The 25064-nt window shown below is 43.6% G+C and overlaps 1 protein-coding gene across 1 annotated transcript in view; it reads left to right on the top strand.

The window, feature by feature from the left end:
• Positions 1 to 25064, top strand: part of LOC106608239 (neurexin-3b) — a 651982-nt gene that overhangs the window by 566540 nt on the left and 60378 nt on the right. Inside the window, exons 20-22 of the mRNA XM_082977050.1 lie at positions 15291 to 15380; positions 17309 to 17418; positions 17578 to 17778. Coding sequence (XP_082833176.1) covers positions 15291 to 15380; positions 17309 to 17418; positions 17578 to 17778 — 401 coding nt within the window. The remainder of the gene's footprint in view (positions 1 to 15290; positions 15381 to 17308; positions 17419 to 17577; positions 17779 to 25064) is intronic.

The raw sequence follows: 25064 nt of genomic DNA, 5'->3' as shown, positions 1-25064 counted from the left end.
TACATTTTGTATGGAGGTCTGCACCTATCTTCCTAGCCTAGCAGACTTAAAACATTATTATGCTGTCTTGCAGTCAGATTTAGGCTTTAGTGACACACGTGTAGGACTTGTAGAACAAGTGTACTTTGTCATCTCTTTCTTTTATGCTCCAGTAGGCTGGTCCTAATTATATCTGACCTATTAGACCAATCTACACTGAGTATACAACCTGCTCTTTCCATGACATAGACTCACCAGGTGAATCCAGGTGAAAGCTATGATCTCTTGATAAATCCACATCAATCAGTGTAGATGAAGTGGAGGAGACAGGGTTAAATTCTTTTTAAGAGTTGAGACAATTAAGATATTGATTGTTCATGTGTACCATTCAGAGGGTGAACGGGAAGACAAAATATTTAAGTGCCTTTGAACGGGGTATGGTAGTAGCTGCCAGTCGCACCGGTTTGTGTCAAGAACTGCAACGCTACTGGGTTTTTCACGATCCACAGTTTCCTGTGTGTATCAAGAATGGTCCACCACCCAAAGGACATCCAGCCAACTTTACACAACTGTGGGAAACATTGGAGTCAACATGGGCCAGCATCCCTGTGGAACGCTTTAGACACACTGTAGAGTCCATGCCCCAACAAATTGAGGCTGTTCTGAGGGCAAAAGGGGGTACAACTTAATATTAGGAAGTTGTTCTTAATGTTTTGTCCACTCAGTGTAGTAGGCCTATGTCATCATCAATACTAGCTGCAGTTTGTGCCTGTGTTAAATGTTTGCTCTCTGGACCTTCCTAAAGAGCTAGTTTCATGCAGTCAAAGTACGTTTACATGCACACAAAAAAGGATGTATTTAACTGATTTTGGCAGAGTATGGCATTAATCAAGTAAACACCTTACTCTGCTTATCTTAATCGGCATGCGGTCATGATCAAAGCTAGCATACGCTGATTGAAACACCTGGTTTTCTGAGCAATCTTTCAAATTATTAGGACAAGTAAACAGTTTAATCGGCATTCAAGTGCATGTGCCAGCACCGGGTAGTGCCAGCATTGGCAGCACCAGGTAGTGCCAGCACCGGGTAGTGCCAGCACCAGGTAGTGCCAGCTTGGCAGCACCGGGTAGTGACAGCACCGGGTAGTGCCAGCATTGGCAGCACCGGGTAGTGCCAGCATTGGCAGCACCGGGTAGTGCCAACACCGGGTAGTGCCAGCACCGGGTAGTGCCAGCACTGGGTAGTGCCAGCATTGGCAGCACCGGGTAGTGCCAGAACCAGGTAGTGCCAGCACCGGGTAGTGGCAGCACCGGGTAGTGGCAGCACCGGGTAGTGGCAGCACCGGGTATCCCAAGCCTCCCTCTTATGCGTGAGTGAAGTGCAAAGCATGTAAACGTTTTAAATGAATTACATTATTGTGTGCATTTAACTGTGGTCATTAACTCTGATCAACGCTAACCAGAAAAGTTGTTAAATACTTGATGAATTCCTTTTCCTGTTTGAACAGAGTTAGAAAACAGAGAGCATTTTGTCATTTTATCCAAGTGATAACATCAAGTTTATTTCTATTCAGTCTGCATACTTGAAAGAGAGATCGAATATGTGATAATGAATTTTTCTTCTCCCACTTGTAATTTGCATTCAGTGATTAGTAATTCAACAGTGATCGATTTTTTTGCCCCCTCACTTGTAAAAGCATTGTCATTTCTTGAGTAATTACAGGTTAGGCTGCACCCTCATCGACTACCTCCCTCGCACTCTACGAATGCTTAACCAGGAAAGCCTGTGTGTGTGCTCGTGCATGCGTGTCTGCCTGCCTGCTTGCACACAGATGTTTGTGTTTGTGTGTGTGTGTGTGTGTGTGTGTGTGTGTGTGTGTGTGTGTGTGTGTGTGTGTGTGTGTGTGTGTGTGTGTGTGTGTGTGTGTGTGTGTGTGTGTTGAAAGCCCCTAGTAACCTCCTCGCCCTAGCTCCCCGTTCAATAAACAGTTACCTGATATGGCTTGCTTTGTGTCATTGGCTGGTGAATAGGGATCAGAAGAGGTGTCTGTTGGTCTCTTAATGGGCTAGTTCTTACAGAACAGATAGGCTCGGGGACTGTTAATTGGATGTCTTACCACCTTTTAGCGGTAAACGGTCAACAGGCAAATGGAAGTTTGAGGTTTTTCTAATTTGTTTTTACATGTTGTCCAGATGTCTGTGATCTCAGAGCGGTTGTCGATACAATAATCTCTGTGGTGTGTTTTCCTACCACAACTTCTTCATCGGTTTGCACACCTATCATGATGTTGCAATTCCAGCAAGAAAATACAAAATAAACTAGACATCATCCCCGTTATTTTGCTTTGAGATGGTCAGAAGTCCTTACCCTCTTGTATAGGGCCCCTTGGTCTTCAAGATATTTTTCTGGGAGGTTAGACACACTTTTAAAAAAATGATCAAGGTAAATATTTACAGCTAAGAGACGGACTAAACCTCTCAGACCCCTGTCCCTGCCGTCAGGGCTACTGCTATCAAACAGAGCGAGAGTTTTTGATCCGATGATCCAATTTGAAATCCCATGATCCTTCAGTGTGCTGCTGTCTAGCTGTCGGCTGTTTCAGGGTGACATCCAGCCAGGCATGATGGGAGATGGAGCTGGGCCAAGCTCTGTGAGAGCGAGAGAGAGAGGAACATAAAATTCGACATACCAGGATCTGGCTAAAAATACTTGGGTCAGTTATAGAACCCATTGCCCTTTATGGTTTTGAGGTCTGGGGTCCGCTCACCAACCAAGAATTCACAAAATGGGACAAACACCAAATTGAGACTCTGCATGCAGAATTCTGCAAAAATATCCTCAGTATTCAATGTAAAACATCAAATAATGCATGCAGAGCAGAATTAGGCAGATCCCCGCTAATTATAAAAATCTAGAAAAGAGCCATTAAATTCTACAACCACCTGAAAGGAAGCGATTCCCAAACCTTCCATAACAAAGCCATCACCTACAAAGAGATGAACCTGGAGAAGAGTCCCCTAAGAAAGCTGGTCCTGGGGCTCTGTTCACAAACACAAACAGACACCACAGAGCCCCAGGACAGCATCACAAGTAGACCCAACCAAATCATGAGAAAACAAAAAGATAATTACTTGATACATTGGAAAGAATTTATCAAAAAACAGAGCAAACTAGAATGCTATGTGGCAGAATACCTGACCACTGTGACTGACCCAAACTTAAGGAAAGCTTTGACTATGTACAGACTCAGTGAGCATAGCCTTGCTATTGAGAAAGGCCGCCGTAGGCAGACCTGGCTCTCAAGAGAAGACAGGCTATGTGCACACTGCCCACAAAATGAGGTGGATACAAAGCTGCACTTCTTAACCTCCTACCAAATGTATGACCATATTAGAGCCACATAATTCCCTCAGATTACACAGATCCACAAAGAATTTGAAAACAAACCCAATTTTGATAAACTCCCATATCTATTGGGTGAAATACCACAGCAGCAATCACAGAAGCAAGCTTTGTGACCTGTTGCCACAAGAAAAGGGCAACCAGTGAAGAACAAACACCATTGTAAATACAATCCACATTTATGTTTATTTATTTTCCCTTTTGCACTTCGTTACAACACTGTATATAGACATAATATGACATCTGAAATATCTTTATTCTTTTGGAAGTTTTGTGAGTATAATGTTTACTGTTCATTTTTATTGTTTATTTCACTTTTGTTTGTTAACTACCTCATTTGCTTTGGCAATGTTAACATATGTTTCCCATGACAATAAAGCCCTTAAATTGAGTTGAAATTGAATTGAGTGGGAGAGAACTAGAAAGAGAGAGGTGGGGGGAAGGGGGGTGAGATAGATACAGTAATACTGCATGTTATGTTCCCTCCAGACCCAGTCATCCATTCTGCAACGTGCCCCCGCTCAGCTAAACGTCTGTCTCTCTCTTTCTGTATCTCTCTCGCTTTCTGTTCTCTCTCTCTCTTTCTCTCTCTCTCTTTTTGTGTCTCTCTCCCTTTCTGTGTCTCTCTCTCTCTGTCTCTCTCTGTCTCTCTTTCTGTGTCTCTCTCTGTTTCTCTTTCTCGGTGTCTCTTGCTCTGTCTCTCTTTCTGTGTCTCTCTCTCTCTTTCTGTGTCTCTCTCTCTTTCTGTCTAACTCTCTTTCTGTGTCTCTCCCGCTCTCTTTCTGTGTCTCTCTCTCTCTCTTATGTGTCTCTCTCTCTGTCTCTCTTTCTGTGTCTCTCTCTCTCTCTGTGTCTCTCTTTCTGTCTCTCTCTCTCTCTTTCTGTATCTATCTCTCTCTTTCTGTGTGTCTCTCTCTCTTTCTGTCTCTCTCTCTGTCACTCTCTCTATCTTTCTGTCTCTCTCTCTCTTATGTGTCTCTCTCTCTCTCTTTCTGTGTCTCTCTCTCTCTCTCTTTGTCTCTCTTTCTGTCTCTCTCTCTCTCTCTTTCTGTGTCTCTCTCTGTCTCTCTTTCTGTGTCTCTCTCGTTCTGTCTCTACCTCTCTCTCATTCTGTGTCTCTCTCTGTCTCTCTTTCTGTGTCTCTCTCTTTCTGTGTCTCTCGCTCTCTCTCTTTCTGTGTCTCTCTCTGTCTCTCTTTATGTGTCTCTCTCTCTCTGTGTCTCTCTCTCTCTCTTTCTGTGTCTCTCTCTCTATCCGTGTCTCTCTGTCTCTCTTTCTGTGTCTCTCTTTCTGTGTCTATCTCTCTCTTTCTGTGTCTCTCTCACTCGTTCTGTGTCTCTCTCTCTCTTTCTGTGTCTCTCTCTTTCTGTCTCTCCCTCTCTCTCTTTCTGTGTCTCTCTCTGTCTCTCTTTCCGTGTCTCTCTCTTTCTGTGTCTCTCTCTGTCTCTCTTTATGTGTCTCTCTCTCTGTGTCTCTCTCTCTCTCTTTCTGTGTATCTCTCTCTATCTGTGTCTCTCTGTCTCTCTTTCTGTGTCTCTCTTTCTGTGTCAATCTCTCTCTTTCTGTGTCTCTGTCTCTCTTTCTGTCTATTTCTCTCCCTGTCTCCCCCTCTCTCTCTCTCTCTCTGTCTCTCTCTCTCTCTCACGCTCTCTGTGTCTCTCTCTGTGTCTCTGTCTCTCTGTGTGTGTGTCTCTCTCTGTGTCTCTCACTCTGTCTTTTTCTCATTCATAATCTCTCTCTCTCTCTGTCTCTCTCTCTCTCCCTTTCTCTGTGCCCTTCTCTCTCTCTCTCTCTGGTTTCTCTGTTTGTGTGCAGCTCCTCTTGCTCTGTGTAGCTAGTTATTTTTGTCTGTCTTACTCCCTCTCATTCTTCATCTAAAATGTATGTGTATGTTACCCTGTCTAATACTGAGACAATAAACATACCGGGGTAGTTTCTGGTTGTTTTCAATAGGTGGTCCAATGTATTCTGGTTGGTTTCAATAGGTGATCCAATGTATTCTGGTTGTTTTCAATAGGTGGTCTAATGTATTCTGGTTGGTTTCAATAGGTGATCCAATGTATTCTGGTTGGTTTCAATAGGTGATCCAATGTATTCTGGTTGGTTTCAATAGGTGATCCAATGTATTCTGGTTGGTTTCAATAGGTGATCCAATGTATTCTGGTTGGTTTCAATAGGTGATCTAATGTATTCTGGTTGTTTTCAATAGGTGGTCTAATGTATTCTGGTTGGTTTCAATAGGTGATCCAATGTATTCTGGTTGGTTTCAATAGGTGATCCAATGTATTCTGGTTGGTTTCAATAGGTGATCCAATGTATTCTGGTGATTTTCAATAGGTGATCCAATGTATTCTGTAAGTATTTTAATCAGTTTGTGCTTTGATTTTGGACAACACCTTTCTGTGTGGGTTTGGGACTTTGAATCAGGAAGTTACTGGACCAAGCCGGGTTGTCATAGCAAAGAGACAGGCAGCAGACAGTAAACAAACACACACACACACACACACACACACACACACACACACACACACACACACAGACACACACACACACACACACACACACACACACACACACACACACACACACACACACACACACACACACACACACACACACACACACACACACACACACACACACACCCTTTAATATCACCCAGTCCTCCAGCCTCCCTTTCTCTTTCTGACAAGACCGACAGACAAACGATGCCTTAGTGAGTGAGATAAATACTCATGTACCCTACTGGCCAAACATGATTACCTCTCTATCTCCAACACAATCTCTCTCTTTATCTCTATGTCTCTCTCTCTCTCACTCTCTTTCCTACAGGCCTACAAGCCTATTTTCTCAACATGCACAGAGACACAGAGAAAGAGATAAGCAGCTCCTTTCTCTGCAGCAGCCGCCCCTTAGCCTCTGGTCTAACTCATCCTTTGAACGCCGTCGACAGCTCAGGGCAACATGATAAATGATGATTGCTCTGTCTCTTTGTCTGTCTGAGAGGAGAGGGGATACTGAGGAAATAGAAGTGCAGTCTGAAATAAAGGGATGGTGAGAGAGTGAAAGAGAGAGAGAGAGGGGGGTTGAGGGAGGGAGAGGTTGAAATAGAGAGAGAGATTGGGAGAGGTTGTGAAGGGGGAAGGAACAGGAGAGAGAAGGAGAGGAGAGAGAAAGGGAGAGGGAGAGGGTGAAGGAGTGAGGCAGGCAGAGATAGAGAGAGGGAGAGTTCTAGGTAATAGATGAAGAATGATACAGTAGAGGACAGTGAGGGTGAGCTTGGCAGACAGACAAGACAGTGAGAGTGAGGTTGACAGACAGACAAGAGAGAACAGTGAGATTGAAGTTGACAGCCAGACAGGAGAAGACAGTGATTTTGACAGAAAGACAAAAGAGGATAATGAAGGTAAAGTTGACAGACAAACAGAAGAGGACAGTGAGGGTAAAGTTGACAGACAGACAGGAGAGGACAGTGATGGTTAAGTTGACTGACAGTAGAGGACAGTGAGGATGAGGTTGACAGACAGAAAGGTGAGGACAGTGAGGATGAAGTTGACAGAAAGGAGAGGACAGTGAGGGTGAAGTTGACAGACAGAAAGGTGAGGACAGTGAGGATGAAGTTGACAGACAGAAAGGTGAGGACAGTGAGGATGAAGTTGACAGAGAGACAGGAGAGGACAGTGAGTGTGAAGTTGACAGACAGGAGAGGACGCTGAGGGTGAAGTTGACAGACAGAAAGGTAAGGACAGTGAGGGTGAAGTTGACTGACAGTAGAGGATAGTGATGGTTAAATTGACTGACAAGAGAGGACAGTGAGGGTGAAGTTGACAGACAGGAGAGGACAGTGAGGGTGAAGTTGACAGACAGCAGAGGACACTGAGGGTGAAGTTGACAGACAGAAAGGTGAGGACAGTGAGGGTGAAGTTGACAGATAGACAGGAGAGGACAGTGAGGGTGAAGTTGACAGACAGAAAGGTGAGGACAGTGAGGGTGAAGTTGACAGATAGACAGGAGAGGACAGTGAAGGCTAAGTTGACTCACAAACTGAAGAGGACAGTGAAGGTGAAGTTGAGAAACAGACAGGAAAGGACAGTGAGAGTGAAGTTGACTGACAAACAGACAGACAGAAGAGGACAGTGATGGTTAAGTTGACTTAAAGTAGAGGATGGTGAGGTTGACAAACAGTAGAGGACAGTGAGAATGAAGTTGACAGACAGGAGAGGACAGTGAGGGTGAAGTTGAGAAACAGACAGGAAAGGACAGTGAGAGTGAAGTTGACTGACAGACAGACAGAAGAGGACAGTGATGGTTAACTTGACTGACAGCCAGAAGAGGACAGTGAGGGTGAATATTCACAGACAGATAGGAGAGGACAGTAGGGTGAAGTTGACAGACAGGAGAGGACAGTAGGGTGAAGTTGGCAGACAGGAGAGGACAGTAGGGTGAAGTTGGCAGACAGGAGAGGACAGTAGGGTGAAGTTGACAGATAGGAGAGGACAGTAGGGTGAAGTTGACAGATAGGAGAGGACAGTAGGGTGAAGTTGGCAGATAGGAGAGGACAGTAGGGTGAAGTTGGCAGATAGGAGAGGACAGTAGGGTGAAGTTGGCAGATAGGAGAGGACAGTAGGGTGAAGTTGACAGACAGGAGAGGACAGTAGGGTGAAGTTGACAGACAGGAGAGGACAGTAGGGTGAAGTTGGCAGACAGGAGAGGACAGTAGGGTGAAGTTGACAGACAGGAGAGGACAGTAGGGTGAAGTTGACAGACAGGAGAGGACAGTAGGGTGAAGTTGACAGACAAACAGACAGACAGAAGAGGACAGTGATGGTTAAGTTGACTTAAAGTAGAGGATGGTGAGGTTGACAAACAGTAGAGGACAGTGAGAATGAAGTTGACAGACAGGAGAGGACAGTGAGGGTGAAGTTGAGAAACAGACAGGAAAGGACAGTGAGAGTGAAGTTGACTGACAGACAGACAGAAGAGGACAGTGATGGTTAACTTGACTGACAGCCAGAAGAGGACAGTGAGGGTGAATATTCACAGACAGATAGGAGAGGACAGTAGGGTGAAGTTGACAGACAGGAGAGGACAGTAGGGTGAAGTTGGCAGACAGGAGAGGACAGTAGGGTGAAGTTGGCAGACAGGAGAGGACAGTAGGGTGAAGTTGACAGATAGGAGAGGACAGTAGGGTGAAGTTGACAGATAGGAGAGGACAGTAGGGTGAAGTTGGCAGATAGGAGAGGACAGTAGGGTGAAGTTGGCAGATAGGAGAGGACAGTAGGGTGAAGTTGGCAGATAGGAGAGGACAGTAGGGTGAAGTTGACAGACAGGAGAGGACAGTAGGGTGAAGTTGACAGACAGGAGAGGACAGTAGGGTGAAGTTGGCAGACAGGAGAGGACAGTAGGGTGAAGTTGACAGACAGGAGAGGACAGTAGGGTGAAGTTGACAGACAGGAGAGGACAGTAGGGTGAAGTTGACAGACAGGAGAGGACAGTAGGGTGAAGTTGACAGACAGGAGAGGACAGTAGGGTGAAGTTGACAGACAGGAGAGGACAGTAGGGTGAAGTTGGCAGACAGGAGAGGACAGTAGGGTGAAGTTGACAGACAGGAGAGGACAGTAGGGTGAAGTTGACAGATAGGAGAGGACAGTAGGGTGAAGTTGACAGACAGGAGAGGACAGTAGGGTGAAGTTGGCAGACAGGAGAGGACAGTAGGGTGAAGTTGACAGACAGGAGAGGACAGTAGGGTGAAGTTGGCAGACAGGAGAGGACAGTAGGGTGAAGTTGACAGATAGGAGAGGACAGTAGGGTGAAGTTGACAGATAGGAGAGGACAGTAGGGTGAAGTTGGCAGACAGGAGAGGACAGTAGGGTGAAGTTGACAGACAGGAGAGGACAGTAGGGTGAAGTTGACAGACAGAGAGGACAGTAGGGTGAAGTTGACAGATAGGAGAGGACAGTAGGGTGAAGTTGACAGACAGAGAGGACAGTAGGGTGAAGTTGGCAGACAGGAGAGGACAGTAGGGTGAAGTTGACAGACAGAGAGGACAGTGAGGGTGAAGTTGACTGACCGACAGAAGAGGCCAATGAGGCTGAAGTTGACAGACATGCAGGAGAGGACAGTGAGGGTAAAGTTGACTGACAAACAGAAAAGTACACTGAGGGTGAAGTTGAATGAAAGACAGAAGAGGACTGTGAGGGTTAAGTTGATTCACAGACTGGAGATGACAGTGAGGGTGAGAATGAGTTGGCAGACTGACAGGATAGGATAGTGAGGGTGAGGCTGACTGACAGACAGAAGACGACAGTGAGGTTGCAGTTGACAGACAGGAGAGGGGAGTGAGGTTAAGTTTAACAGACAGGAGAGGACAATTAGGGTGAAGGAGGCAGACTGACAGGAGAGGACAATGAGGACGAAGTTGGCGGACAGGAGAGGACAGTGATGGTGAAGTCGAAAAACAGGAGAGGACTTTGAGGGTGAAGTTGACAGACATACAGGAGAGGACAGTGAGTGTAAAGTTCACAGACAGACATTAGATGACAGTGAGGTGAAGTTGACAGACAGGAGAGGACAGTGAGGGTGAAGTTGACAGACAGTAGAGGACAGTGAGAGTGAAGTTGACAGACAGGAGAGGACAGTGGGTGTGAAGTTGAGAGACAGACATGAGATGACAGTTAGGGTAAAGTTGACAGACAGACTGGAGATGACAGTGAGGGTGAGGTTGATAGACAGGAGATTGCAGGGAGGGTGATGTTGACAGACAGAAGAGGACAATGAGGGTGAGTTTGACAGAAGACAGTGATGGTGAGGTTGACAGACAGGCAGAAGAGGACAGTGAGGGTGAGTTTGATAGACTGGAGAGAACAGGGAGGGTGATGTTAACAGACAGAAGAGGACTGTGAAGGTAGGGTTGACAGACAGACAGAAGAGGACAGTGAAGGTGAGGTTGACAGACAGGAGAACAGAGGGTAGATTAGAAGTAAGGTCAGAAGATGGGAGGCGTACGATGGTTATAACCTGAAGTTTTTCAGAACGGCTAAAAGCAGAGGTTTTAGACAGGATGGATGGAGAGGGTATCAAATCTTCGTCCATTTTCACGGAGTTGATACGCCCTCGGCATCGAGTGATGGCCTCCTGACTGTCACCGTGACAATGTGTGTTCTCACTGAAACACTTCCATCAGGAGGGGAGAAATTCACATATTGTTTTGGCTGCTGTGAAGAATTGGAATCACACATATACACACAAGCAGACACAGTTTTAGAGTTACACTTACACTTAGAACCACTACCCTAGTAATACAAGTTGTTTCTGCTTTCATCTTAATTTCAAACATGTTCTCAACACGTACCTACATAAATCCATGTGAGGGCCTCTCAACAGACACCATGAAGAAGATATAGACAACAAATAAAAACATGGAAAAGGAGGGAAGAACTGAGATAAAAATTGTGATATAGTCAGTATTGTGGGTACTGTCTGTTTACACCTGGGGGCAGGGAGGGAGGGAGGGAGGGAGGGAGGGAGGGAGGGAGGGAGGGAGGGAGGGAGGGAGGGAGGGAGGGAGGGAGGGAGGGAGGGAGGGAGGGACAGGAAGACATTGAGGGAGAGAGAGAGAGAGAAGAAGAAGACATGGAGGGAGAGAGCGAGAGAAGTGGCATAGTCAGTATTGTAGGTGTGTGCTTCTGTTTGCACCTGGGGGCACTCCCTTGCTCTTCAAACAGTCGACCAGGGTCTCCCTCTATCTGTCCAGGGAGGCTGCTGCCTCTCAGTCTCCACAACGCGTCTGGATCAAAGGCACTGAGAACCCTGCTCTTCGGCTGTCCCTATAGGAGAGCTGTTTTTGACTCCAGATAGAACCCTTTTGGATTCCATGTAGAACCCTCTGTGAAAAGGGTTCTACCTAGAACCAAAAAGGGTTCTTCAAAGGGTTCTCTTATGGGGACAGCTGAAGAACCCTTTTAGGTTCTAAATATAACCTTTTTTGCAAAGAGTTGTAGTGCTTGTCAGAGAGCAGCCCTTCCATCTTCATTTACATTCCCCTCCTTTCTTCCTCCTCCCCTCCTCCTCTCGTCCCCTCCTCTTCTCCTGCCCCTACCAACACCCACGCTCCCTCTCAGCCCTTTCTAACCTGAACACTTTGAAGCCACACAGTTTTTTCTCTCTTAAGAAATATTAAAAGAAAAGCAGAAAAAAACACAGAAAGAGAGGAAGAGAGGGTGAGAGAGACTCCCAAACAGCCATTAGTTAATGTGTTATGTGTTCTCCTCTAACCATAGTTAGGGGGGATATATGATTGAGCTGAGTTGATAGGGGGTCTTCCCGCGGAACTGAAACATGTTATGTCGTTATCATATCCGAGATTTATCCTCTGAGAACATTTGACTCAGCGAGTGTGCTGCGATTTATTATTAAAAGAGATGTGTTAAAGGCCCAGTGGAGTCAAAAATGTGATTTTCATGTGTTTTATATATATTTCCACACTATGAGGTTGGAATAATATTGTGAAATTTTGAAAATAATGTTAATACCCTTTAAGTGTAAGAGCTGTTTGAAAAGACTGCCTGAAATGTCAGCCTATTTTGGAGGGATTGCGTTTTGGCCTGCCTGGTGACATTACCAGGCGGTAAATTAGTTGATAAGAAGATAGTTCCAAACCTCTCTGCCAATAACAGCTAGTTTTCAGTTTTCCCCTCCCCACTCAGGCCTAGCAAAATTCTTGCTTGAGAAATGTCTCTTTGCTAAGAATCTATTTTGTTTTCTTTTTTTTACCATTTTAATTGCAAACAATCACAGTAAGGTACTTAATTGTTACCCAGAAATGATTTGATGTTGAGATAAAAATGGCTGCATTGGGTCTTTAAGTATATTCACTATATTCACGCTTTTGAAGTCTCGCACTTCCTATTATCAACTCCAAAAAGCTGCAGTCAATGTATTATGTATTCCTTCTGTACCTTGAAACAGTGTCAAAGTGTCTTTGTTTCTCCAAAACATCCTCATCGAGGAAAGGAGTGACATCATTTCACTTCCTACATTATTCAGTACAAACTTCACAGACAGTAGTATCTCTGTCTGTTTGAAAACACAAAGCCATATTTGATCCCCCGAAATTGATACTAGAAGTGTATCACTGAATGCATGGATAAAGCCTCACAATGTCATCCACATGCATAAGAAGGATGGGAATTGGCCATTGCATATATTCTATATGTTTAGCATATTATACAATCACAGGCTCATACATTAGAGATATAGCTTAGCCTATAGATATTTATCTTGAAAATAGTACAGAGAGAGCGATGAGAAAGCAGCAAGATTTGTGACCTGTTGCCACAAGAAAAGGTCAACCAGTGAAGAACAAACACCATTGTAAATACAACCCATATTTATATTTATTTAATTTCCCTTTTGTACTTTCACCATTTGCACATCGTTACAACACTGTATATAGAAATAATATGGAACTTCTGTATTGTTGATTTCACTTTTTTTATTATCTACTTCACTTGCTTTGGCAATGTTAACATAATGTTTCCCATGCCAATAAAGCCCTTGAATTGAATTGATTTGAGAGAGAGAACGAGGGAGATGGAGGGAGACGGAGGGAGAGAGAGGGAGAGAGGGAGAGGGAGGGAGACGGAGGGAGAGAGAGGGAGGGAGAGGGAGGGAGACGGAGGGAGAGAGAGGGAGAGAGGGAGAGGGAGGGAGACTGAGGGAGAGGGAGGGAGACTGAGGGAGAGGGAGGGAGACTGAGGGAGAGGGAGGGAGACGGAGGGAGAGGGAGGGAGAGAGAGGAAGACGGAGGGAGGGAGAGTGAGGGAGACGGAGGGAGAGGGAGGGAGACGGATGGAGAGAGAGGGAGAGAGAGGAAGACGGAGGGAGGGAGAGTGAGGGAGGGAGACAGAGGGAGCGGGAGGGAGAGGGAGGGAGACGGAGGGAGAGAGGGAGAGGGAGGGAGACGGAGGGAAGGAGAGAGAGGGAGACGGAGGGAGAGGGAGGGAGATGGAGGGAGAGAGAGAGAGGGAGGGAGAGGGAGGGAGACGGAGGGAGACGGAGGGAGAGAGAGAGAGGGAGAGGGAGGGAGAGGGAGGGAGAAAGAGAGAGAGGGAGGGAGTGGGAGGGAGAAAGAGGGAGACGGAGGGAGACGGAGGGAGAGGGAGAGAGAAGGAGAGGGAGGGAGATGGAGGGAGATTGTACTGTGTAAAATACAAAGCCCTGCTGGATATATTCATCAGATAAGAGTTATTCCTCCTGCTCGAACATGTTCTCTTCAGTCTCAGAGTTATTCCTCCTGCTCAAACATGTTCTCTTCAGTCTCAGAGTTATTTCTCCTGCCAGAACATGTTCTCTTCAGTCTCAGAGTTATTCCTCCTGCCAGAACATGTTCTCTTCAGTCTCAGAGTTATTCCCCCTGCTCAAACATGTTCTCTTCAGTCTCAGAGTTATTTCTCCTGCCAGAACATGTTCTCTTCAGTCTCAGAGTTATTCCTCCTGCCAGAACATGTTCTCTTCAGTCTCAGAGTTAATCCTCCTGCTCGAACATGTTCTCTTCAGTCTCAGAGTTATTCCCCCTGCTCAAACATGTTCTCTTCAGTCTCAGAGTTATTTCTCCTGCCAGAACATGTTCTCTTCAGTCTCAGAGTTATTCCTCCTGCCAGAACATGTTCTCTTCAGTCTCAGAGTTAATCCTCCTGCTCGAACATGTTCTCTTCAGTCTCAGAGTTATTCCTCCTGCTCAAACATGTTCTCTTCAGTCTCAGAGTTATTCCTCCTGCTCGAACATGTTCTCTTCAATCTCAGAGTTATTCCTCCTGCCAGAACACACTCTCTTCAGTCTCAGAGCAGCAACCAGGGTATCACTCTAACAGAGAAACCTCACACTACGTCCGTAATTACACACACGCACACATGCACGCACACACACACGCACGCACTACACCCATAATCACACACACACACATACAAACACACACATACACACTACACTCATAATCACACAAACCCATGCGCACCACGCACATACAGACAGACACACAAACACACACACTCGGACACACTCCTACACCACCTGGTAATAACGTCATCTGTATGCTGTGTCCTCCTCAAATCTCTGTCATCAGGGGACTTTTCTCCCAACAGGTTTGCAGCTCCCCAAATCACCTGTTTTATTTCACTCCTTCGCTACCTATTTCCCCTCCTTCTCTCCAAAATACTTGTTAAACTGACTTGTTCCTTGGCCGCTTGAAATGTAAGAGCAGGGTTGTGTATCAAATGGAACCCTATTCTCTATATAGTGCACTACTTTTGCACTTTTGTGTAAAAAGTAGTGCACTATATAGGGAATAGGTTGCCATTGGGGACACAATGCAAGTGTTCAGGTGTTGTCCAGTGGGAAAAGTGATTCAAAATCACGTCTGATATATCTGTTCCTGAGTAGGGCTGTTCAGACATGCAAACCTATTTAACATACTGATCTTTTTCCCTTCACATCTGTTGAGGTTTAATGAATTCAGGTTTTATGTAGATTGAAATGTGGAATGTATTGTTCAACACAAATGAATGCACAGACGATTGAATGATTTTTCCAGGTTCTTTGTGTGTTCTGTTCTCAAGGACGTGGCCTTACAGGATTGTTGTCTATGTTTATTTGTTTATTTATTTGAAACCAAGCGTTGCTCAAGTAGACCATTGACTGTCCAATATTCTCAAAAATCCTATTTTACCAAGTTTTCTAAATTAAACAACTAAATATTTATGTTGAAATTCCGCAAAACAATTTTTTACTTTTCATGATAAACAACGCTAAACCATTTTTCTAAATCGGTGTCTAAATGTGAATGATGATTGTTTGACAGTTGCTTTTGCCGACTGTTGTAAGTTTTTCTCTAAACTTTCAAACTTTAAAGGACCAAGCGACGTTGAGCGCTATCAAATGGGTAATAAGAAAATCCCATTCAATTATAAGAGGCCGGTAGAAGATTGGCTGCAGGAGAAAGGTAAACCTTTTACCAGATCTTGTAGAATATTCTGGAATGTTTTTGTTTTCTTGTCATGTCATTGGCTTGTTTCCCCTCAATCCTTCTAGAATGGATCCACAACAATTCCTTTTTAAACCCATTAAACCATAATTAAACTAAACTTACTGTCAATTGTATTTTGTTCGTTTTTCCTTTTTTTTGTTGCCATTCCCTTTTTGTCATCATGTTTAAATTCAGTTAGAATTTTGAATCATTGAAGCTGACCAGTTATTAAAGGGACTGGTGTAATCCACAAACAATACATGATCAAATCTGATGTCTTACAACCAATAGTTGTACTTTGCTAAAAGAAACACAAATTTCCCTGCTAAAAGCTCCAATAATATTTGTGGACAAACTTAACAGTTTGTTTGAGTTGGAGCTCTAAACTAACTAACTTCCAGGCTCTATTTTGTGGTGTTATTCCTACGACAGTGGTTTGACACATCCAACCGAAGCATTCCCCTTGTTTTGGTGACAGTAATATACAGTAATTGGGACCTATTGTTCTAACTCAACTCAGCACTAACATGAGCCTATCACTGTGTAGCCTGCCCTGAAATAGACTGCAATGGAATAGAAATTTTGGAATTAAATGGTCTGCTTTCATTCCACACAGTCTTTTACTGTTCATTGTCTAGTCGCTACCTCACTAGTGTTTATTACAATGGAGAGGTGTAATGGAGAATTGTGCTCCCGATATGCTCTGATTCTTACTAATTTTCCTGCTTGACATAATATCATTATAAACTACATTTAAAGTTCATTGCCTAAACTTGCTAAGATGATTATAAAGTCCCTTTAACAACGTCTAAAAACACCAAGCAGTTTCTGATCCTATTAGCATGCACTACATGCATGGATCAACATAATATTTATTTTTATGTTACGATAATATGAGATTTGTTTCCCTTTTCATTTCATGCCCAATGTATTGTAATTGTGAATGTGACAAATGCAATGAGCCTGCAGTGCTGTGTGTGTGTGTGTTATGGAAATTTGATTTCCAATTAGGATTCCCCTGTATTTCCGAGCGTTATTTGTATATTTCATTTCAGAACTAATGCATGAGCAATGTGTTTTGACTGCGATGGTTTAACTCCCGTTTAATGAAGTTTACAGTGGATTTCATGACATGTACGGCAGTCTATTAGTTGCATTTTATCACATTATGTTTCAAAACAAAGGTCTTACTCGTTTTCTTTTAAATAATTGAACTCCGTGATTATATTGCGTTGTTCAGGGGATTACAAATGCAGTGAATGTTTCTGTTTTCATGTGTCAAAGATCTTTTCCAAACACACTTAACTGACCTTACTTTCCATTGTTTATTTATAAACAGATCTGGGTTCAAATAAATGTGTATTTGAGTATCTGGTATTTAATATACTTTTTATTTGTGTATTTGTGTATTTTCAAATACACAGTCCAAAACAAGTAGCTGTATTTGAGTATTTTTGATGGTTATTTAAAAAATGAATAAAAAAATAAGAAAGTATACCAAATTGTATTTGAGAGTATTTTCAAATACTTATTTCAAATACTGTTTTCAAATACATCGGAGTGTATTTGAGTATTTTCCAATACTTTCCAAGTGTATTTCCAAATACCTTAAAATATTCAAGTGATATATTTTAAATAGTATTTGAACCCAGGTCTGATACAGACAATTAAAACATCGCCACGTTAAATATGCATCAGTCGAGATGCATTGACACATCACACCTTAACGCACACTAACTTCCAGCGCTTGTCCCCAGATGAGCATTAGAGGTAAAGCATTATAAATGCAGTAAAACCAACGTATGGACAATATGAGTGTAGACTACTTAAACAAATCAAGTACAACCAATTTAAGTGCATTGTAATGGTGTTCTCCCTACTGTCCCCCTCCCATCTCCTCTCAGGCCGGCAGCTCACCATCTTCAACACCCAGGCGGCCATCTCTATAGGCGGTAATGACCGTAAACGTCCCTACCAGGGCCAGCTGTCCGGCCTCTACTACAACGGACTAAAGGTATGATTCATTGACTGATTTGATAAATAAAAGTAAAAAGAAATCCACTCCAGCTGAAAATGCCGTAATGGGTGGACTGGCAGCCATTTTGAGTGTACACATATAATTAAAGCAGGAAGTAAAATCTAATTCTAATTCTATAGTTTATCCTATTCTAAGGTCCTCAACATGGCCGCCGAAGGTCACGCCAACATCAAGGTGAACGGGAGCGTCCGATTGGTGGGTGACATGCCCACCAGTAGGGGTGCTGCCCGCACCACCACCTCTGTGCCACCTGAGATGTCCACCACCTTCATAGAGACCACTACGACTCTGTCTACGACCACCACGAGGAAACAGCGCTCCCCACCCACCATTCAGGTATGGGTAGGGGAAGATGGGGGGGAAAAGGTAATTGATCAGGGAGGGAGGAAATGGACGTGTGTGTGTGAAAGATTAGTGGAGGGAAATGTGTGATGTTACATCATGTTACCTGTTGGACACGCAGTGCATTCGGAAAGTATTCAGACCCCTTGACTTTTTCCACATTTTGTTACATTATAGCCTTATTCTAAAATGTATCGATTTTTTTCCCCTCAATCTACACACAATACCCCATAATGACAAAGTGAAAACAGTTTTTTAGAAATGTTTGCAAGTTTATTAAAAATACAAAACAGAAATACCTTATTTTAATTTTATTGTTTTTTTATTTCACCTTTATTTAACCAGGAAAGCCAGTTGAGAACAAGTTCTCATTTACAAATGCAACCTGGCCAAGATAAAGCAAAACAGTGTGACACAAACAACAACACAGAGTTACACATGGAATAAACAAAAATACAGTCAATAACACAATAGAAAAGTCTATATACATTGTGTGCAAATGAAGTAAGATTACAATTTCGCAAATTAACACTGGAGTGATAGATGTGCAGAAGATGAATGTCCAAGTAGAGATCATGGGGTGCAAAGGAGCAAAAAATAATAATAATATATATATATTAAATAAAATAAATAACAATATGGGGATGAGACAGTTGGATGGGCTATTTACAGATGGGCTATGTACAGGTGCAATGATCTGTATGCTGCTCTGATAGCTGATGCTTAAAGTTAGTGAGGGAGATATGAGTCTCTAGCTTCAGTGATATTTGCAATTCATTCCAGTCATTGGCAGCAGAGAACCGGAATGAAAGGCGGCCAAAGGAGGAATTGGCTTTTGGGGGAGACCAGTGAAATATCCATGCTGGAGCGCATGCAATGGGTGGGTGCTGCTATGGTGAACAGTGAGCTGAGATAAAGCAGGGCTTTACCTAGCAAGGACTTATAGATGACCTGGAGCCAGTGGGTTTGGCGACAAATATGAAGCGAGGGCAAGCCAATGAGAGCACACAGGGTGCAGTGGTGGGTCTCATATGGGGCTTTGGTGATGAAACGGATGGCACTGTGATAGACTGCATTCAATTTGCTGAGTAGAGTGTTGGAAGCTATTTTGTAAATAACATCATCGAAGTCAAGGATCGGTAGGATAGTCAGTTTTACGAGGGTATGTTTGGCAGCATGAGTGAAGGATGCTTTGTTGCGAAATAGGAAGCTGATTCTAGATTTAATTTTGGATTGGAGATGCTTAATATGAGTCTGGAAGGAGAGTTTACAGTCTAACCAGACACCTAAGTATTTGTAGTTGTCCACATATTCTAAGTCAGAACCATCCAGAGTAGTGATGCTAGGTGGGCGTGCAGGTGCAGGCAGCGATCGGTTGAAGAGCATGCATTTAGTTTTACTTGCATTTAAGAGCAGTTGGAGGCCACGGAATGAGAGTAGTATGGCGTTGAATCTCGTCTGGAGGTTAGTTAACACAGCATCCAAAGAAGGGCCAGAAGTATACAGAATGGTGTTGTCTGCGTAGAGGTGGATCAGAGAATCACCAGCCGCAAGAGCGACATCATTGATGTATACAGAGAAAAGAGTCGGCCTGAGAATTCATCCCTGTGGCACCCCCATAGAGACTGCCAGAGGTCCGGACAACAGGCCCCCCGATTTGACACACTGAACTATCTGAGAAGAAGTTGGTGAACCAGGCAAGGGAGTCATTTGAGAAACCAAGGCTGTTGAGTCTGCTGATAAGAATGCGGTGATTGACAGAGTCGAAAGCCTTGGCCAGGTAGATGAATACGGCTCCACAGTATTGTCTTTTGTAGATGGCGATTATGATATCGTTTAGGACCTTGAGCGTGGCTGAGGTGCACCCATGACCAGCTCGGAAACCAGATTGCATAGCGGAGAAGGTACAGTGGGATTCGAAATGGTTGGTGATCTGTTTGTTAACTTGGCTTTCGAAGACCTTAGAAAGGCAGGGTAGGATTGATATTGGTCTGTAACGGTTTGGGTCTAGAGTGTCTCCCCCTTTGAAGAGGGGGATGACCGAGACAGCTTTCCAATCTTTGGTGATCTCAGAGGATACGAAAGAGAGGTTGAACAGGCTAGTAAAAGGGGTTGAAACAATTGCGGCGGATAATTTTAGAAAGAGAGGGTCCAGATTGTCTAGCCCAGCTGATTTGTAGGGGTCCAGATTTTGCAGCTCTTTCAGAAGATCAGCTGTCTGGATTTGGGTGAAGGAGAAATGGGGGAGGCTTGGGCAAGTTGCTGTGGGGGGTGCAGAGCTGTTGACCGGGGTAGGGGTAGCCTGTTGGAAAGCAAGGCAAGCTGTAGAAAAATGACATTACTTACTTATTTATGTAGGTATTCAGACCCTTTTTTTAAGAGACTTATTTGAGCTCAGGTGTATCCTGTTTCCATTGATCATCCTTGAGATGTTTCTACAACTTGATTGGAGTCCACCTATGGTAAATGCAATTGATTGGACGTGATTTGGAAAGACACACATGTCTATATAGGGTCCTACAGTTGACACTGCATGTCAGAGCAAAAACCAAGCCATGAGGTCGAAGGAATTGTCCAAGGAGCTCGGAGATAGCATTGTGTTGAGGCACGTATATCTGGGGAAGGGTACAAAAAAATGTCTGAAGCATTGAAGGTCCCCAAGAACACAGTGGCCTCCATTATTCTTAAATGGAAGAAGTTTTGAACCACCAAGACTCTTCCTGGTGCTGGCCACCTGGCCAAACTGAGCAATCGGATGAGAAGGGGGGTCAGGGAGGTGACCAAGAGCCCAATGGTCACTCTGACAGAGCTCTACAGTTCCTCTGGGAGAACCTTCCAGAAGGTGGATGGGAGAACCTTCCAGAAGGACAACCATCTCTGCAGCACTTCACTAATCAGGCCTTTATGGTAGAGTTTGCCAAAAGGCACCTAAAGGACTCTCAGACCATGAGAAACAAGATTCTCTGGTCTGATGAAAACAAGATTGAACTCTTTGGCCTAAATTCTAAGCGACACGTCTGGAGGACATCTGGCACCATCCCTACGGTGAAGCATGGTGGTGGCAGCATCATGCTGTGGGGATGTTTTTCAGTGTCAGGGACTGGAAGACTAGTCAGGATCGAGGGAAAAGAACAGAGAGATCCTTCATGAAAACCTGCTCCAGAGTGCTCAAGACCTCAGAATGGGGCGATGGTTCACTTTCTAACAGGACAACGACCCTAAACACACAGCCAAGACAACGCAGGAGTGGCTTCAGGGCAAGTGTCTGAATGTTCTTTTGTGGCCCAGTCAGATCACGGACTTGAACATAATCAAACATCTCTGGAGAGACCTGAAAATAGCTGAGCAGCAAAGCTCCCCATCCAACCTGACAGAGCTTGAGAGGATCTGCGAAGGAAAATGGGAGAAACTCCCCAAATACAGGTGTGCCAAGCTTGTAGCATCATACCCCAAAAGCAGCGAAGGAAGGCTGTAATCACTGTTAAAGGTGCCTCAACAAAGTACTGAGTAAAGGGTCTGAAAAATTATTTCAATGTCATATTTCAGTTTCATATTTTAATAAAAGGTGCACACAAAAAAAAAATGTTTTTGCTTTGTCATTATGGGGTATTGTGTGTAGATTGATGAGGATTTTGGAATAAGGCTGTAATGTAACAAAATGTGGAAAACGTCAAGGGGTCTGAATACTTACTGAATGTAATGTACTAAGAGGATTAGTATAATTATACCAAGTAGACAGTCAAGTAAGTATTGGCATCTTGAATAAGGGTTTTAGTTCTGTTTCAATTACCGTTGTCCACATGACTACTTCTGCTGCCAACCATGCGGCTCATGGTTTAAGCGATTCCTTTATTTGCCAGGTTTGGGGATTTGAGCTCTTCTCCTTGCTTGGTTTATCATGGATTGGATATATGTATCACCGTAGCAGAGGATTGGATATATGTATCACCGTGGCAGAGGATTGGATATATGTATCACCGTTGCAGAGGATTGGCTATATGTTTCAAAGTGGTGATTGATTGGATATATGTTTCACATTGGCAGAGGATTGGATATATGTTTCACACTGGCGAGTGATTGGATATATGTTTCACAGTGGCATATGATTGGATACATGTTTCACAGTGGCAGAGGATCGGATATATGTTTCACAGTGGCAGAGGATTAGATACATGTTTCACAGTGGCAGAGGATTAGATACATTGTTAACAGTGGCAGAGGATTAGATACATGTTTCACAGTGGCAGAGGATCGGATATATGTTTCACAGTGGCAGAGGATTGGATATATGTTTCACAGTGGCAGAGGATTAGATACATTGTTAACAGTGGCAGAGGATTAGATACATGTTTCACAGTGGCAGAGGATTGGATACATGTTTCACAGTGGTAGAGAATTGGATACATGTTTCACAGTGGCAGAGGATTGGATATATGTTTCACAGTGGCAGAGGATTAGATACATGTTTCACAGTGGCAGAGGATTAGATACATGTTTCACAGTGGCAGAGGATTAGATACATGTTTCACAGTGGCAAAGGATTGGATATATGTTTCACAGTGGCAGAGGATTGGATGCATGTTTCACAGTGGCAGAGTATTGGATACATGTTTCACAGTGGCAGAGGATTAGATACATTGTTCACAGTGGCAGAGGATTAGATACATTGTTCACAGTGGCAGAGGATTAGATACATTGTTAACAGTGGTAGAGAATTGGATACATGTTTCACAGTGGTAGAGAATTGGATACAAGTTTCACAGTGGCAGAGGATTGGATATATGTTTCACAGTGGTAGAGAATTAGATACATGTTTCACAGTGGTAGAGAATTGGATACATGTTTCACAGTGGTAGAGAATTGGATACAAGTTTTACAGTGGCAGAGGATTGGATATATGTTTCACAGTGGTAGAGGATTAGATACATGTTTCACAGTGGCAGAGGATTAGATACATGTTTCACAGTGGCAGAGGATTGGATATATGTTTCACAGTGGCAGAGGATTAGATACATGTTTCACAGTGGCAGAGGATTGTATATATGTTTCACAGTTGCAGAGGATTAGATACATTGTTCACAGTGGCAGAGGAGTAGATACATGTTTCACAGTAGCAGAGGATTAGATACATGTTTCACAGTGGCAGAGGATTGGATATATGTTTCACAGTTGCGGAGGATTAGATACATTGTTCACTGTGGCAGAGGATTAGATACATGTTTCACAGTGGCAGAGGATTGGATACATGTTTCACAGTGGCAGAGGATTAGATACATGTGTCACAGTGGCAGAGGGTCGGATATATGTTTCACAGTGGCAGAGGATTGGATATATGTTTCACAGTGGCAGAGGATTAGATACATTGTTCACAGTGGCAGAGGATTAGATACATGTTTCACAGTGGCAGAAGATTGGATACATGTTTCACAGTGGTAGAGAATTGGATACACGTTTCACAGTGGCAGAGGATTGGATATATGTTTCACAGTGGTAGAGGATTAGATACATGTTTCACAGTGGCAGAGGATTAGATACATGTTTCACAGTGGCAGAGGATTGGATATATGTTTCACAGTGGCAGAGGATTGGATATATGTATCACCGTTGCAGAGGATTGGCTATATGTTTCAAAGTGGTGATTGATTGGATATATGTTTCACATTGGCAGAGGATTGGATATATGTTTCACACTGGCGAGTGATTGGATATATGTTTCACAGTGGCATATGATTGGATACATGTTTCACAGTGGCAGAGGATCGGATATATGTTTCACAGTGGCAGAGGATTAGATACATGTTTCACAGTGGCAGAGGATTAGATACATTGTTAACAGTGGCAGAGGATTAGATACATGTTTCACAGTGGCAGAGGATCGGATATATGTTTCACAGTGGCAGAGGATTGGATATATGTTTCACAGTGGCAGAGGATTAGATACATTGTTAACAGTGGCAGAGGATTAGATACATGTTTCACAGTGGCAGAGGATTGGATACATGTTTCACAGTGGTAGAGAATTGGATACATGTTTCACAGTGGCAGAGGATTGGATATATGTTTCACAGTGGCAGAGGATTAGATACATGTTTCACAGTGGCAGAGGATTAGATACATGTTTCACAGTGGCAGAGGATTAGATACATGTTTCACAGTGGCAAAGGATTGGATATATGTTTCACAGTGGCAGAGGATTGGATGCATGTTTCACAGTGGCAGAGTATTGGATACATGTTTCACAGTGGCAGAGGATTAGATACATTGTTCACAGTGGCAGAGGATTAGATACATTGTTCACAGTGGCAGAGGATTAGATACATTGTTAACAGTGGTAGAGAATTGGATACATGTTTCACAGTGGTAGAGAATTGGATACAAGTTTCACAGTGGCAGAGGATTGGATATATGTTTCACAGTGGTAGAGGATTAGATACATGTTTCACAGTGGTAGAGAATTGGATACATGTTTCACAGTGGTAGAGAATTGGATACAAGTTTTACAGTGGCAGAGGATTGGATATATGTTTCACAGTGGTAGAGGATTAGATACATGTTTCACAGTGGCAGAGGATTAGATACATGTTTCACAGTGGCAGAGGATTGGATATATGTTTCACAGTGGCAGAGGATTAGATACATGTTTCACAGTGGCAGAGGATTGTATATATGTTTCACAGTTGCAGAGGATTAGATACATTGTTCACAGTGGCAGAGGAGTAGATACATGTTTCACAGTAGCAGAGGATTAGATACATGTTTCACAGTGGCAGAGGATTGGATATATGTTTCACAGTTGCGGAGGATTAGATACATTGTTCACTGTGGCAGAGGATTAGATACATGTTTCACAGTGGCAGAGGATTGGATACATGTTTCACAGTGGCAGAGGATTAGATACATGTGTCACAGTGGCAGAGGGTCGGATATATGTTTCACAGTGGCAGAGGATTGGATATATGTTTCACAGTGGCAGAGGATTAGATACATTGTTCACAGTGGCAGAGGATTAGATACATGTTTCACAGTGGCAGAAGATTGGATACATGTTTCACAGTGGTAGAGAATTGGATACACGTTTCACAGTGGCAGAGGATTGGATATATGTTTCACAGTGGTAGAGGATTAGATACATGTTTCACAGTGGCAGAGGATTAGATACATGTTTCACAGTGGCAGAGGATTGGATATATGTTTCACAGTGGCAGAGGATTAGATACATGTTTCACAGTGGCAGAGGATTGTATATATGTTTCACAGTTGCAGAGGATTAGATACATTGT

Source organism: Salmo salar, chromosome 06 (genome assembly GCF_965601325.2).
Source record: "Salmo salar chromosome 06, fSalSal1, whole genome shotgun sequence".
NCBI classification, from domain to species: domain Eukaryota; kingdom Metazoa; phylum Chordata; class Actinopteri; order Salmoniformes; family Salmonidae; genus Salmo; species Salmo salar.
The sequence above is the reverse complement of the archived record's forward strand: the minus strand, read 5'-3'. Positions and strand labels throughout refer to the sequence as shown.